The sequence below is a fragment of the Acanthopagrus latus genome, chromosome 12, assembly GCF_904848185.1.
Source record: "Acanthopagrus latus isolate v.2019 chromosome 12, fAcaLat1.1, whole genome shotgun sequence".
NCBI classification, from domain to species: domain Eukaryota; kingdom Metazoa; phylum Chordata; class Actinopteri; order Spariformes; family Sparidae; genus Acanthopagrus; species Acanthopagrus latus.
In genome coordinates, this window is record NC_051050.1 from 22,660,163 (window position 1) to 22,675,995 (window position 15,833).

The window sequence follows — 15,833 nt, forward strand, 5'->3', positions numbered from 1 at the left end:
GCATCTGTTGCGGATTTTCAGAGGTAATGATTACACTCTGATGATGCACAGCTGCAGGCTATTATCATCCCACAAACGACAGAGGAATCCCTTACTCAAGAGAGACGCACGCTGAAAGAGAGAATCATCCCAGGCATCTGCAGAGTGGGGACATTTAGGATTCATTTCATCATGAGATCACAAGCCGTCATACGGACACAGCTCTATAGCAGAGAGCACGGGGGGTAACATCTGAGCCCGCCGCCGCCTGGCAGAGTGTGAGAGGGGAAATATCTCCGAGAGCAGAGAAGAAAGGAAGAAGGTAAAAGGTGAGCGAAAGAGGGAGGGAGGTTACGACCACCCGCCGGTCAGAAGGCGAGGAAGTGGTCGGCGTAATCAGTTATTGACCTTTTCAAATTAAATCACTCCTGCCAAACCTACCTTTTAAGGGTCTGGGAAAGTCTTTACCGTCGGTTACGAAAGACTAAACGCCGTCAACATCAACCCCGCGGAACAAATTGATGAGTGGGAGAGATTTTTCTCGCCATCAAGTGTTATATGTGCCGGAGTTACAGAAGCTTTCAGGCTTAAATGTTAGAAATAATGAATGGATTTAAGTTGAACACCGCAGCGCACTGTGTTGTGTTTGACGTCGAGAGCTGTTGGAAGGAAAAGTACAAGAGAGTACTACAGTTACTGTCCACACTGAGAAACAACTATCAAATCTAAAGGAGTCTTATTTCTTTCACTGAAGGCCAGTCAGAAGAATAAACCACCGATAATGTTCACAGTCACACAAGACATTATTGTACATGTGCTGTATGAGCTGACCTTCACATCAGGAGGTGTTGGCATTATGAGTGACCACTGTTCCGGACTGTTTCAATGTTTCACCAGCACCACAACTTGGACAATTTCAAGCCACATTTCTGGCGACAACACCAGGTGTTTTTAGTGAGATGTCTCGAAAATTTTCAGCTGTGTCTGTGGGTACAAAAGACGGATATTGTTGGCAAGACATCAGGACATTTTCAGCTAACTTTATCATGACGGAGCCAGCTGTTGTTGCATGATGATGGGCAACGTTCACTGCGACAAAACCAGCAAATGTTTGATGAGACATCAGGAATTTTTTGAGCAATGTTTTTGGCAAAAAGCAGGTGTTTTAATGAGATGTTGGGAAGTTTTCAGCCGTGCTTCTGATGACAAAACCGAGATATTCCCAACCGTGTTTAAAACTGGAATATTTTTGCCGAGATACTGTTACATTTACAGTCATGTCCGTGGCAACATTGATAGGAATTTTAGGCTAAAACATGATCTTTACCCAACCCTCTGTTTTTTGTGCCTTGACATAACCAGACCAACATACAGAAATGTAAAGCTTGAGCATGTTCTTGGTTTGGAGAAAAGCACAAACATATTTTCTGCAGATCAGTTTGTTCACTGAGTGACGACATTGATTTTGCACAAGGTTTCAAAACCGCAAGCCTATCAAACCAAATCTTTTCAAACCGAGGATGCAGTGCATCTCCAGAAATGAACATTCTTTTCCTTCCAATGACCCTGAACGAGCTGAGTGATTTAGAAAATGGATAACTAGATGTTTATATTCCTGTCCATATTGGTGCATTTCAATGCTTGAACCACAATATCTCCACTTGAGCATTATCGACAGCTGCCAATCATGCCGGCAAATCTTCCCGGACTGCAGCAAAGATAAGTCCTCTCAGTCACATCAACGTAATGCCGAACTCTGAATGAGACGACCTCTTCGTTTCTTCCTCTACAAAACTCCTCAGCGCAGCATTTTCTTTTTAATTAGCACATAACTCATCTTCAACTCGTACAAAATGTTTCTCCATTCCAAAAATCTTCACTTTCACTCAGACTCTCCCTGCATTATAAATCATGTCGGGGGTGTATTCATATTGATATATGATCATGATCTGAGCTGGCTCTGGCTTCACCTCGCTGCCCTGTAACAGAACATTACGATCGAATCAGCAGCAGAGCGTTTCACTTATCTCACTCTCACGAAAGATCGAACCTAACTGCACATTTAACTCTTAACATATAATCTCATCACCATGTATTATGTAGCTAGGTAGCTTTAACTGGTTGTGCAAGATGTTAAATACTCAAGACTCCATACGACAAACATAAGCAAACCATCAGTGAGAAGACTATTAGCTATCTGTTATTCTTAATGTCAGGGTCACCAGGTCAGATTTTCCCTGATCTGGATCAGAAAAGTTATACAAATTAAAGTGAGGGGTGTTGAGGACTGGTTGAGTGGTTTCACAGCCTGAGGAAAGTAGCTGCTCAGTAGTCTGGTGGTACAGTACAGCACTCGTTTATTCTTTCACTACTTCCAAAACAAAATCACTCGCTAGCTAGATCAAGATTTTAGACAAAAGTCAGTGATGCTTGTCACACTTTTGACGACAGGAGGACGACGCTTTTGAAGATGGAAGCAATCATATCTTTACTAAATTGGTAATACCTGAGTAACTCATTTTGATGGGGTAGAAGGTATAATTTGTATGTATGTATCAAAGTGGGCTCTGCGGGGCTCCAAACAGCACAAGATGCAATGTCCAATTAGACTTTCAAAATAAAGCTCGCTGATAAACATTTGTTGTAATCGCACTTTGGACCGTTAACATTGTGGAGCGGCAGCAGCTTAGTTACATCCAGGCACCAAATCTACTTGGTTAGGTTAAGGAAAAGATCGTGATTTGGGTTGAAATTAGTGCGTGAGTTCAGTTACGAAATGTATATGAGGTCTCGGGATGGAGTTTCTGTGTTTGATCCACCTAACCACCCCATCAACCCCCCCAATGTTGACATTTCTCCCTCTTTCTGTAGGCTTCATGGGGGGCCTCTGGGGCCATACCTGCAGCTTTATAGTTTGAAGTTTGACCCCTTTGACCGAGCTGCCATATTTGAGGTGTTGTTGCAGGGCGAATGGGTCGCTCATGGTGATAAACCCACACACAACTATCGCCCAACTTCTTAATCAATCTCAGCTCTACGCGGCGTTTCTCTCGCTGCTCTCATCAGTGTTGCAAACACAACAGGAAGCTATTAAGTAAAAAAGTAATAATCATCTTTATCGGGTGGTAAAATGTCAGTGTTGTGTTTGGCAGCTTGTTCCCGCGGCCTCTAAGTGGCCCCAAAAAAATGTTAATGCAGATTTAGGGCTAAAACAAACCTAGCAGGGATGAATTTTAATTGGAGTAAAATGCGGCACCCCATTTAGCAGTGATCCAGTCGCCGACCAGAGTCTTGTGTGAATAACAATTACTTCGTAATGTGTCGGAAAATCTGAATAAATATGCTTTTTCAGGGATGGTAGTTCAGTCACTACCTCTGCGTAGGATGAAGAGGAGCTAAAGAAATGGCCAAAAATCTCTCTCTCCTCTCACCTGTCTTAAAATACCTCCTTGGACATGACAGGGAGACACGAATGCAACGCCACATATTTCAGTTGTATCTCCGCTGACCTGCTGAGACATGGAAAGACAATTATAGGAGAAGAAGATGACAAGCTTGTCAGCATGACGGCTCACTGTGAATTCCATTTTGTCCTCCAAGCCTTTATTCACCATGAGTCACACCTGATTGAACCTCCACAGGGGAATGAAGAGCAGGCATTGTAGCCGACTTACTCTTCCTATTTGTCTCAAATCCACATATTGTGAAACAACAGAGTGTGCGCTTGGAATACAAAAGAACACGGGGCTGTAGATTAGAGGCTGAATGATGTGGAAAATAAATCATACTGCGATTATTTTGACAGATATTGCGATATGAGTCAGGATTTTAAAGGGGAATCCTGAATTTTCTTTAGTAAATAAAAATAAGATAATGATGATGTGGGCGCGGCGGTGATGGCTGAGGCCGGAGTCATTATGTTTTCGCACGTCCATTTATACGCCCCATAATTATGAACATGATATCTCAAGAATGTCATGAGGAAATTTGTTTAAATTTGGGACAGATTTCTCCTTGGACTTGGAGTTTGGTGTCCAAAGGTCTGACGTCAAGGTCACTGTGGCGTCACGGCATCTCATCCTCCAGAATCTCAAGCGTGCACTGAGAAAATTCCAACAGAATTGTACACAAATGTCTATATCCAACAGGTCAAAGGTTAAATACCCTGTGACATCACAATATTCTGCGAATGCGTTCTGCCCAGAATTCAATAACGGCTCAGGAGAAGCAACACGACTGGTGCATGGAGGCGTACAACCACGAAGCTGGGAATTCTAATTATTAGATTTCCAGCCCCTGTTTTGCATTTAAATCTGCGCATTTGTACACATGAATTCCAAAAACTAACTCTAAGAAATGAATTGCACATAAAAAAAAGGGGGGGGAGAGAATATCGAGATAACCAGAAGCGAAACAATGGAGAGAAAACAAAATCTGTGTTGGCGGGAGAAGAAAGAGACACAACAGAAAACACTTGGGGGCATTTTCACCATGAATGGATGCGATAGATTAGGATTGTGGAGCCATTTGTAATTGGTGAGTCACAGATGGTGACTCAGAGGGAGAGACGTAGTATTCGGGGGTGTGTGGGGGAGTTTGTGGGGAAGAAGTGGAGGTCAAGAGAGAAAGGAGCGTCTGCAAACCGGAGCCGGAGATTCTCACTCAATCTTCATTTCGTCTTCGTTTAATTGAACCTGCGTCAGTACTGTATGTGAACAGGAGGCGTGTTGCCAAGATTTACTCTTATTACTCAAAGGTGAGAGTTAAACATGTGAAGGGATCACAGAGGCAGATGATTATTTAGAGGCAGATTAATTGCAATCGTCCAGGCGGTATTAGGGGTGACCGACCTTCTTGATGCAGTAAGCAGGTGGTGGGCGTTGGCGTGTCGGTTTTTCAGGGAGGTTACAGGGTTAAAACATCACAGATCCAATTAACCTGCGACGCCAGAGGTCCGAGGCAGAAAAAAAAAAAAACATAACAGTGTAAAGACCCTACAGAGGAAAGCTCAGCGCTGTGGGTTCACAGAGAAGAATGACTTAGAGCTAATGATTTGTAAAATATTTCCAAATGAAACAATTCTGCGAGCGAATTAGCAACTGCATTAAGTTTTAATTGTCTCTCCTCGTAACTGTCAGTGTTCAATGACTCATACTTCAGACAGAGTGGGCATAAAACTGCAAATGTGATAAAAGAGTTTTAACTCAATCAGTATTTCAGATAACCAGCTCCACAGCAGGCGCGCTGCGACTGAAATCAATCACGGAGGCCCAAATAATGATCTGGAAGGGGAAAAAAAAACCCCCCGAGATTCCTCCCACCCGTCTGTATTGTGTTCTTTCAGACACACCTTCAGTGCATATATTATAGATGTTTACAACGGAACTGCGCTCGGTCCGCCAATGCCTCTGGGCTTCCTCGATCCCCGAGGTTACCACTGGGACAGCTGTTCGTGTAAACTTAACAGGTGTTGGTGGTCTCTGCTGAGAGCCACACCGTCTCTTTCCCCCTTGTTTTCCTCTCTCCTCTATGTTCAGCCATATCTTTGATTTCACCTCATCCAAAACATCTGCCGCGTCTCATCCAGCTTTGAGAGATCCTAAACATACACGGGCGAGCGGACGGGTTGCCGCTTTACCTTTTTGTTTTTTTTTTACGTGCGGTGCGGCTCCTTACAACAGCAAACAGAAACCTGCACTGCAATATTTCATTTCATAAGAGAACCATGAGATGAGCCGGCCTGTTTTTTTTTTTTTACTCAGCACAGTCTGTAAAGAATAAAACATAATGTGTTCTACGATTGGTTGAAAAGAAATACAAGAGCTGTCTCAAGGTTTAGGATTTATTCCAATATGTGTAGCACATTCTACAATATATATGAAATGTGCTGGCAAGCAACAATATGACAGTTCATCATATGAAGCCTGAGGCGCTTTAGCTACCTGCTGCACCTACAGTGGAATAGACAAAATGCAGCTTCAGCCCACAGTTCCTGAATTGTTCATGTCGGTGGAGAGCCTGTAGCTATCTGCAGCTAATTTTTCCAATGCTGTATCTCAAAATACGTGACCACAGAAGTCCAAATTGTTCTATTACGATGGAAAGCAAAGGCAACTATGGTAAAAAAAAAAAATCTAATTGACTTTTGCTACAATCCATTTGGGAGTAAAGAGGTGATGATCTCTTGTTAACACAGCGCAAGAGCAGATTTAATTTACTGTTCGATTTTATGTCCTGCATATCCTGCAGCAAAGAATCAGAGGGAACGTCTGAGCACTACATTTTTTGGAAGTCTTTTTTTTTCCCACTAATTGCTCTAGACATATATTCAGCTGCATAACCTACAGGTGTGTTTGGTATTTCAAAACTCCTCAAAAGGTCTGAGACTACATTCTGTCATTTTTTTTTTTTAATGTGAATTTGGCAAAATGAGCTGTGAGGATCTGTCAGACGTGACCAGCGATGACATGACGTCTATGTCGCGTGTTGAAGAGATGTCTGCTGGATTAGCACGCTAACCAGCTAGCATCCACACTTCCTTTTCATATCACGCTGTACTGCAAACAGCCAGTTGCATAGTAGACCTCGTGGCTACAACTGAGTTTGCAACTTAGGCTACTAAAGCAACATCATGTAGAAATTGGAGAATATGTAAACTGTCATAAATACAAATCAACAAGTTGTCAGACAAAGAAGATTCAGATTCAGTGTTTTGTGTTAAAAACCTTGTATCTTGAAGTAAACATGTACACAGCACTGTGATCCAACCCGCTCAGTGAAGTCAGAGACAAGTGATAGGGGGACGGAGACATTATTCACCCTGTCACACTCTGTACCATCAACATGTTTTAGAAGCTGTAGTTTTACCCCCCCAAAAAAAATGTGCATCTTCCTTATTTAACAGATAAAAACAGACACCGTCTGCACTCAAGTTCTCTTCTTGTACTGAACTAAGTTAAGCTGCTTTGTTCTGTTGTTTAAAGGTTCATAAAATGTAAACAAAATAAATCTCACCACAGTCACCTCCGGTTTGTTGGAAATAAATCCTTCATTCACAGAATCGGTTATGAAATCATTTTGGCTCTACGCCCTTGTTTTGTCCACTGCTTATTCTCTCACTTCCACTTCAAAACCTCTGTCTGCTGTGTCTCCTCACCCCCGGAGTCATTGTCCCAGACAGAGTGGCTGTAAATCGCCCCGTTACTGTATCTCCTGTCCTCAAACTGGCATCTGTCAGTCTCATACTCCCGTGGTGTCTAGCCGTGTTCGCCTGGAAGCCGTCTGAGGCCGGCTGAGCCGAGTTGACAGCAGCGACTCTCCCACCACCACCACCGTCATCCAGACTCCAGCCAGCTAACAGGGCCACTTTGCTCCACAGCTACCTGAGCTACTTGCTAACTGCTACATTTTGGGCAATTCGATCTTTTTTGTTGAAGGCTTTTGTCACTATTCAGAGCCATGATTAACTTACAAAACTTACATATCTGACCACAGACTTTTTTTTACACTTAACACTTGTCAGACCACCTTCTGATCTCATTAAAGTCACATTCATACGATTCTGTTGCCATGGAGAGCCATCATCCAATTTCGTGTTCCGAGTGCACACTCGCAGTGTTCATTTCATCATATGCCTTAAGAAAAAAAAAAAGAGTAAAAAACCCCACTGTGGAGCGCTTTAAAATGTTCCCCTCGCAGCATACGTATCACAGCATCAGGCAATATTTGCTTCCCTTGTTTCTTGAATTGTATTTTGCCACTCTCATTGCTGCAGTCTAAAATTACATCCAGCCATCTGTTGCAAATTACTTCCCCCCCTAAAAAACAATATTTTATTGTAGATGAATCAGACTGAAAACAACATTTTTTTTTTTTTTTTTTAAGGCGGAGGCACATGATGTATACATCCGTGTGGCCGGGGTTATTTGTTAGCGAGAGCGGGAGAATCCGCGTGTTGTTAAAGGTTATCTCTCATTTCCTTGTTTCATTATTTTGTACGGTGGAATAAGTTTTATGGTCACATGCAGCAGATTGGACACAGTATGTCGCAAACATCTCACACATAACCCTCTCAGACTACAGGCAATATATTTCCAAACAATTGGGGTTGGTTTTTAGGGGTTGAAGGATAATTCGTATTCCCAGCATGCCGAGGTAAGCGATGCCGGCTCTCATCATACTTTCTTCATGTCACTTTTGTATTTCTTAGATTTAATAACTCGGCCTCAGTCAGATTTTGCACACAACCTTTAGAGAGGACAAAAACTATTAACTGCCATTTCGGTGAGCCTGAGTGGCAGAGAGGAGGTAAACACTGCACAATAAGAAGTTTTTTAGTGCGATGTCTTTTCAATTTGCTTATCCATTTTCTACATCCGCAAGTCTAAATTAGGTATGAATATGGATGAGCGGCTCTGCTTCTCTGATTAGTGTGTGAGCTTTGGCCAAAAAGCGCCATTTTTTTTGTAAGTCTGCACCCTCCTTTAGTGTCACGAAGAAAAGCAAGACAAGAAGGTTTTTTTTGGGGGGGGGGGGGCGCAGATCCAGCCGGTCAGACACAAAATTCACAATCTTCTTTTCTCTGAGTAAAAGACAAGGGAAGAGAAGTGACAGGGTGGAAAAGGGCAGAGAGGTGCGGAGGATTCTCACAAACTGTTTGGTCAGGCCGGGGTTGTCGGGGAGCCGGGGCGAGGGAGGCCCTGGATGAAAGTATTAAGATCAGAACAGAGTTCTTGTAAATGCATTTTCACCACATCCAGCAGCTCACTCTGCAGGAGGCATTGAGCTGCGCTGAAAAAAAAGGAAGGAGGGAACGTTTCTTCAAAAAGATATTTGGTTTCGTATGAATCCTAATGACCACACGATGATAGGCTGCTTCTGAACTTTATCTCTGGGAGGTTGCCGCAGGAGATCCGTGTAGTACAAATGATTTCTGTAAAACTATACATCTCTTGTGGCCGCGTTAACACATCCTCCATGAAGTGCTGCAGTCTTGAATCTCGCCCCTTCGCCGCACACATGCATGTCTGGCGTTCTGCTTGATTCGGGGTAGCCACCGTGGCCGGTGGAAACAGTGGCAGCATCTGTTAGAAGCTGTAATCCATCCAGATTTTTTAGGCCTGTGAGCATCTGCTGCGGCGCACTCCAAGAGAGGATCTGTACCGCAGGAGAGGGGAGGATCTGTAGGACGGCGCCAGCACCGAGTGATGCGAAAGTTTGGAGAGCAAAAACAAAAACAATGACGAATGGTACGCTGGTTATTTTCCGACTCGTGATTTATTCTACTATTTCTACAATGCAGTGGTGCAGCAAACCTGGTGTGACTAGAAGCTCGCCATCCGCAGTAATCCTCGGCACTATGAGATGGCAAACAGAGAAATTGGGAACGATCCAGCAAAGCAATGTCTTCACGCGGCTGCGATGCGTGTCCAGGCCGTGCCAGATGTTGCGGTCATTACGGCGGCGGTGCCAACCTCTTGGTCAGCCGGCAGCTTGCCTTAGCAGTGTGGATCCCTTCAGATTAAGGCCGGCTCCAATCTGCTCTGATCTGTTCGAGGAAACAGATGATGATCACGATGAAGGGGACAAAACAAAACTCGAATCACAGATAGCACAACTAATCCAAAACAGCCATCGGATCACGCACCGAGAGTCATCGCAAGAAAATTACCACAGACACCACGAACGCAGAGAGAGAGAGAGAGAGAGAGAGAGAAAGGAAGAGGCGGAGGGATGAGGCGATGAGCAATGTGTTCTTGGTTAATTTCACACATCTTTGAGAGTAATTTGGGGGATAGATGGCAATCATTACACCTGTTGTCAGAGAGGAAATGTGGAAGCTATTTATTTATTGGCAGGAAAACACTTCGCTCCAAACCCGAGCAGGAAATATGTTTAATAAAGCGTCTAAAAATATATTTGGATGAAACGAGTCGTGTGTGTCTGAGCGAGAGCTCGCACACTCTCCCCAAAACGGGCCGGCGACCAAAAACATTGTCGTTTCCACAAAATGCTCCTCGTCGAGGCTCAGAATATAAACAAGCAGCTGTGCAGCATCGGTTACATCTGTGTTTTCATTCAGAGACAATATTAAATATCAGCTGGCTCTCACCTCGTCCAAAAGTCGAAATGAAAACGTCCAGGGCCATCTCGTTTATGTCCCTGGCTACTGTTTTGTCAGAGAATAGCAGTATATCAACTTTCCCTCGCAGCCTCAGAGCACAGTGCTGCCTGAATAACGGCTTTGGCAGCAGGTAGAATTAGATCTTAAGCGACATTGTGCGGTTTTTTTCGCGCACGGGCAATCTGATATAGCTACAAAGGACACCTTCACTCACTCGGGTTGTTTTTCGCTTAAATGCAGTTAGATCCTCATCTGGCCCGTCCTCTGCAGCGAGGCTAGATTTATATATTTATATTTCAAAAGCTTGGCGCAGGCTTTGTGGTTTTTCTTTGTTTTTAGTAGTTGAGAATGAATCTTTTGTGCCTTCATCAGGTGTTTTTTTTTTTTTTTGTAGAAACTTGGATACAATCCTTCACCGTCTGATCAGGTCAGTGGTGCAAAATAGACATAAAGGAAACACTGCAGCTGGATATAGTCATCCATCATGTGTATGTGCGTTTCTATGTATGTATGTATGTGTCTGTCATACATTGTTCCTTAGCTGTCAGTTGATATACCTGACAGGTTGATAATTGGGTAATAATTAACCCTGCTTTATGCAAATTCCAGTACAAATGGATACAAGCTCTCCGTCTGAATGAAGATCCACTGACGCATCCCTCACAGAAATGTCAGAGTTGCCTTTTCTGAATGTGAGCTGAAGCTGGGAAGATAGAAAAGTACTGTCAGATGTTCACAAGTGATTGGGTTTTTACATAGGAAGAAAAATGTCTTTGTGTGAAATGTGTATGTTCCACAGGTGGATTACGTGCTTCCCAACTGGTTCTCGCTCAAAGCATGTTTGGATACAGCAGCCTGGTCAGAGGCCACATGCTTCTGAGTCTGATGCTGTAGGTACTCCATTGAGCGTCACTTGTTGAAGCTAGTTAAGGAAGTCTGCATTGGGCAGGGTGCTCAGAAGGATCACACAATGGACCTCCCTCAAGTGACCCACTTATGTAATCTATGAAATATCATGTTATGTAAGTTACACGACTGAATGTAGTTATTTTAACCCAAAGTAGGATCTTTTCCTAAACCTTGCAGTTATTTCTGTCCCTAAACCTCACCGAGTCCCAATATCATAAGATGTGTCACAGCAAGCTTTATTTTGAAAGTCTGACAGTGTAAATGTATTATTGCTACCTTAATGGTGGAGCCATCACTAGCAAAACTGATGCTAGAGGGATATGTAATGTCTCGTAACCCCTTACCAAGCTGCCATATTTGATGAGAGAGTGAAAACGAAGGTTAGTTGACTTATTGTGGATTCTGGAAAGTTCTAAACATCGTTTAACAACTTGGTTAGGGTCTGGAAAACATCATGCTGGGTTAAGATAGTTAATGTAACCTGTCACTTCACGTCCTTTGTTTATGTACGTTCACTTACAAACGTAATGACCTCACCCATCTGCACGAGAGCGCTGCTTCAAGAACTTAAACTTTGGAGCATCGAACTACTGACCAGGCCACCGGACTGGATGTGTTGGGAGTCAGAACAGCCTGAAATGTGGGCGGCTTCCTCATAGGTGGATTAGAAGCTCATTACTCACATGGGACTGAGTATTTTTTTTCCATTTCCTAAAATTTTAACACGTGTAAATAAAATAATGCGACATCTGAACTGGACGTTTTCACAAGTCATTTGTTCTTTTCACATGTGGATGAACATCTCTCCGTAAAAAAACATTTCCACATGTGAGCTACAGATGTTTATATGTGATTACACACAGGTCACCTTCACGAAATGATAGGGTGCAAATTTATCTCTTTCGGCAGAACGGTGTTACTGGGGGGGGATGCTAATGAGAGCAGTGGTTCGGACTGAATAAAGGAAATGAGCAGAAATCGATCAAAAATCAGCGAGACTTATACCGACAATGGCATCATCAGTTCTGACAGTGGTGGATGCAGCGCTGTCCGCGTTTGCACCCTTCATGCAGTCGATTCCAGAACAAATGACAAAGCTTTTTTTTTAATACCGCTCAGTAGTCCTCAGTAGTCCCAGCATGGCTGATTGCTTCTGCCCACACCGCTGACACCGACTGCATAGGACACAGATGGCTCATGGTCCAATGTCATAAGACGCCATGGAATCAAGCTTTAACCAGTGTAAGAGTTAAAGTTCACGCCTGCATGACACTAAAGTCCTGCTGGGATCACACATACCAACACGGAAAGACGGTGGGAGGCTTCAGGCGGACACAGTGAGGGACGAGTGACCAGACTTCCTCCCGCTCTTCACTTAATAAAGCAAAGCCGATGTGACACGATCAGACTGCTGTGTCAGAACATACGGTCCAGAGCGAAGTGAGCCGGCGCCTTTGACAGGCTGACGCTGTTAAAGAGGCCGCAACACAAACCGCACGAGTGACGTGTCTGTCGTTGTGATATCATCTTTAATTCCGTGCGACAACATTGGAAGTTTCAGGCGAGTGCGATCCGGCTCAGTTCCTCACAAACGGAAAAAAAAAAGACATTCAGAGATGAAAAACGAATCCCGAGCAGATCCGCCGCACGTGAAACCCTGACTGAATGTTTTCAGAGTAAATAGGCTCTGATTGATGCTAATATTTAGGCATAAAAAATGCATGACGTGAGATGTACTGCATATGTTGAAGAGCTGGAGGGAGAGCAGAGCTGGAGGAGCACCAATCCAGCAAATATTGATCCTGGGTGGGGGGGGCTGGGGGGGGGTCCAGAGCAAATATGGGGGAGCCTGCCATTAAAAATGCAGCATGTGGAACAAATCATATTATAATCACGAGCGTTAAATGACAGAATGAACCGCTCATTTTCGCTGATGATGCATGGGAGTTATTAAACAAATTCAATATAGTATTTGTGATTTTCTCTTGTTTTTTTTGTTTTTTTTCTCCAAGGTGATGAAAAATCAATGAGGTAACGCAGAACGTAATGTACAGCGTGTAATGTTGAAGATGGATAATGGGCCGAGTTGAGCGGTCACCGGGGCTCGGCGCTTTTTATTTGACGTTAACCGGGCCTAACTGCATTTCTAATTGGATTCTCTGCAGTAAAAGAATAAGGCTGCATTTGGTTCTAATAGGTGACTCGGGGAAAAGCGCGAGTGTGTTTGTGTTACGACTCACATTGATTCAGGAATGAAAGGGAGTGTGTGAGTGGATTAAGAGCAATTTGTTCCATTTTTCTGCGGCGCCTTCTTTTTCACTTCTAGCAGCAGGACATTATTGATATCACTCATACTTAATAATGGAAAATAATGTTTAAACTCTTCTGAGTAAATATGTTTGAATAACTGCAACCCTGCTCATGCAGAGACAAGCATCAATCCCCGTCCTGATCACATGCATCGGGCAGCGATTAGGTCGTCATCACTCATCAGTATATAGCGTATATCTAGCTGAGCAGCTGGTTTTTGCCTTGAAAGCCTCTAATTACAGTAATCTGGACAAGATGATGTAAAGGTACGAATGACTTTTCTCGAGGTCGGGCCGAGAGAGGAAGGACCGGATTTTCGCGATGCTCCTCAGTCAATACAAACATGATTGAACTACCTTTGAAACTTGTTTCTCAAATGAAAGGTCACTGTCAGATATTATGCTGAGGTTCGTGGCGGCTGGTGTGACATTTATAGACGGGGAGCAAAGATGGTTTTTTTTGTTTTTCCGAAAGACCAAAAAATAATTATTTCTGCTTTGTTTTCATTCAGCTGGAGAAAGTTCCGGGACATCCGGCACTTTGTCTGACAGACAACAGAATTACTGATGAAAATTGTCTCCCTAGAACAGTAATTTACATATTATCCATCAGCTGCTGTGTCAAACCTGCCACTTTTCCCCCGTATCACAGCGCAGATTCTGTAAAGGCTTCCAGGAACACCGGCTAGCTTGTAGCAAACATACCTCCGTCAAGGTGATGTGATGAAATCTGCTTTTTTGCACATGATTAAATCCCATCATGAATTAAATGTGAATTAATAGAACTGACTCATCTGCTCCATATCCTCTCAAATGCACCTGGGGAATCCCCATCTGCTGAGCTCACTGATCAAGGCGCATCCATCCCACGCAGGAGACAGGTGAACTGTTGGAAACTCTTCCCGCTGGGAGCCCGTCTGTCTGCGCCGACACGATCAGAAAAGAACATTTTTTTATTTTTTGTTTCCTGGATTTGTTATAATGAGGATCTTTGTCAAATCAATCACATGGGTGGACAATTTCAAATCACAGACACACCTGTGACAGAACCTGAGGGTTCTTGAATATTTGCCCAAGACAGTGGAAAACTGTCATTCAAACACTGAACATCACACAGAGAATGTACACTAACAGATCTGTAAACTGTGAATCAACTGATAATAACCAGTGAAGTGTCACCGTGACTGTTTCAGCAGTGTCGGCTCATCTAGAACAAATACCTGTCATGACAATTATAATGCCATTTCTGCGGTTAGTTGTTATTCTAAAGCAACATAGTTACATAACGTCGCTTTAAGAAAATCGCCCGAAAGCATCCGTGCAGTCAGAGAGCAGCTGTCTGCTCGGATGTCTCAACTGATGGATGGATGGACAACTGGATGGGTGGATGGAGCAAGAACCTTGATGAATGACAGTGATGTGATAAGTAATGTTGTTGCCGGAGGTGTTTTTTTTCTGGTAACAGCTCAGTTTTGTTCCACATGACTGAAACACGAGTTCTGAAGTTTACAGAGATCTCATATTAATAAGATGAACTCTCAACCTTGAGTCAGTATCAGCTCGGTATGGACGCAATTGTCCGTGTGAAACGTAGCAGTGAGGTCACGGTTTGCAATGCCGCAGAGAAAAGCCGTCATAAGACTGAGACTGATAGATGTAAACGTACAAGAGGGACCTGTGCACGATTAAAGCCGGTCCGAGAGCAGCGTTAGCTGGCAGAATCCGCGTCTGCTGCTCTTCTGTCAGACTAGATTAATGCCCCGCGTCCAAATGTGCTCCGGTGCCACTCGGTCACACCTCCATCCATCACGCGGTGGGGATTCTCCAGACAGCGTTCACTATTTTACCCATCTGTCAATCAGCACCCACAGGCAGACAGCCTGGGCACCTCCTGCCAAACCACACAGCACCTGCCAGCTCATCGCTTTGCCATAAACGCCCCGGCCTTCACCTGGCTCCGTGCCCCCTGCAGCCCTCAGGACCATCAGGATCCAAGCTTTACACATCTTGTACCGGATTCCAAAGTGATGCCGTTGCAGTTTCTTTGGGTGGGATTCGGTTTGTGGAGGATTTCACCGCTCGGTTACAAGTCAAACACGAGTGGATTGTGTTTTGTTTGTAGTCGTGTTGGTAACCTGCAGGAGATAGGATCAGAACAAATCCCTTTTGCAGTCTTGATACGTTTAGCTAAGAATGATGGATCGGTTCGCACTACTCTTCTGTAATTCACCTCCTCTGATGTTCACACGGAGAAAAAAAGTCAGCTGGTAATGAGTAGCTGGAAAAGGTCTGCAGAAAATATAAAAATAAGTTACCTGGGCTTTTGTTACTTTGGTTTTAAAGTGAAAATGCAACCTAAAAGCATAATTACAACAAAAGAGGCACTTCTAAGATTTACCATCTTTTCCTTTTTCAGTGGGAGTGCTATGGACACTTTTTACGATAGCATCAAAATCTCTATTTTTAAAACAGTAAGAAGTCTCAACACAACATGAAACTTTGCTGGTAGCATC

At 43.6% G+C, this 15,833-nt stretch overlaps 1 protein-coding gene across 9 annotated transcripts in view; it reads right to left on the bottom strand.

Moving 5' to 3' along the window:
- Positions 1-15,833, bottom strand: part of fibcd1 (fibrinogen C domain containing 1) — a 214,716-nt gene that overhangs the window by 144,767 nt on the left and 54,116 nt on the right. For 3 of the 9 annotated variants that reach the window (XM_037117104.1, XM_037117103.1, XM_037117101.1), the window contains 2 exons: positions 9,294-9,526; positions 3,411-3,488 (listed from right to left, as the gene is read on the bottom strand). The exons of 2 other annotated variants lie outside the window; for them this stretch is intronic. Coding sequence is in view for 1 of the 7 variants with exons in the window: in XM_037117100.1 (XP_036972995.1) it covers positions 3,411-3,488 (78 nt within the window). In the remaining 6 variants the exon portion in view is untranslated. Of the gene's footprint in view, positions 1-3,410; positions 3,492-9,293; positions 10,487-15,833 lie in introns of those variants that run through there. 4 more of the 9 variants (XM_037117102.1, XM_037117105.1, XM_037117100.1 and 1 more) reach the window with 4 other exon arrangements.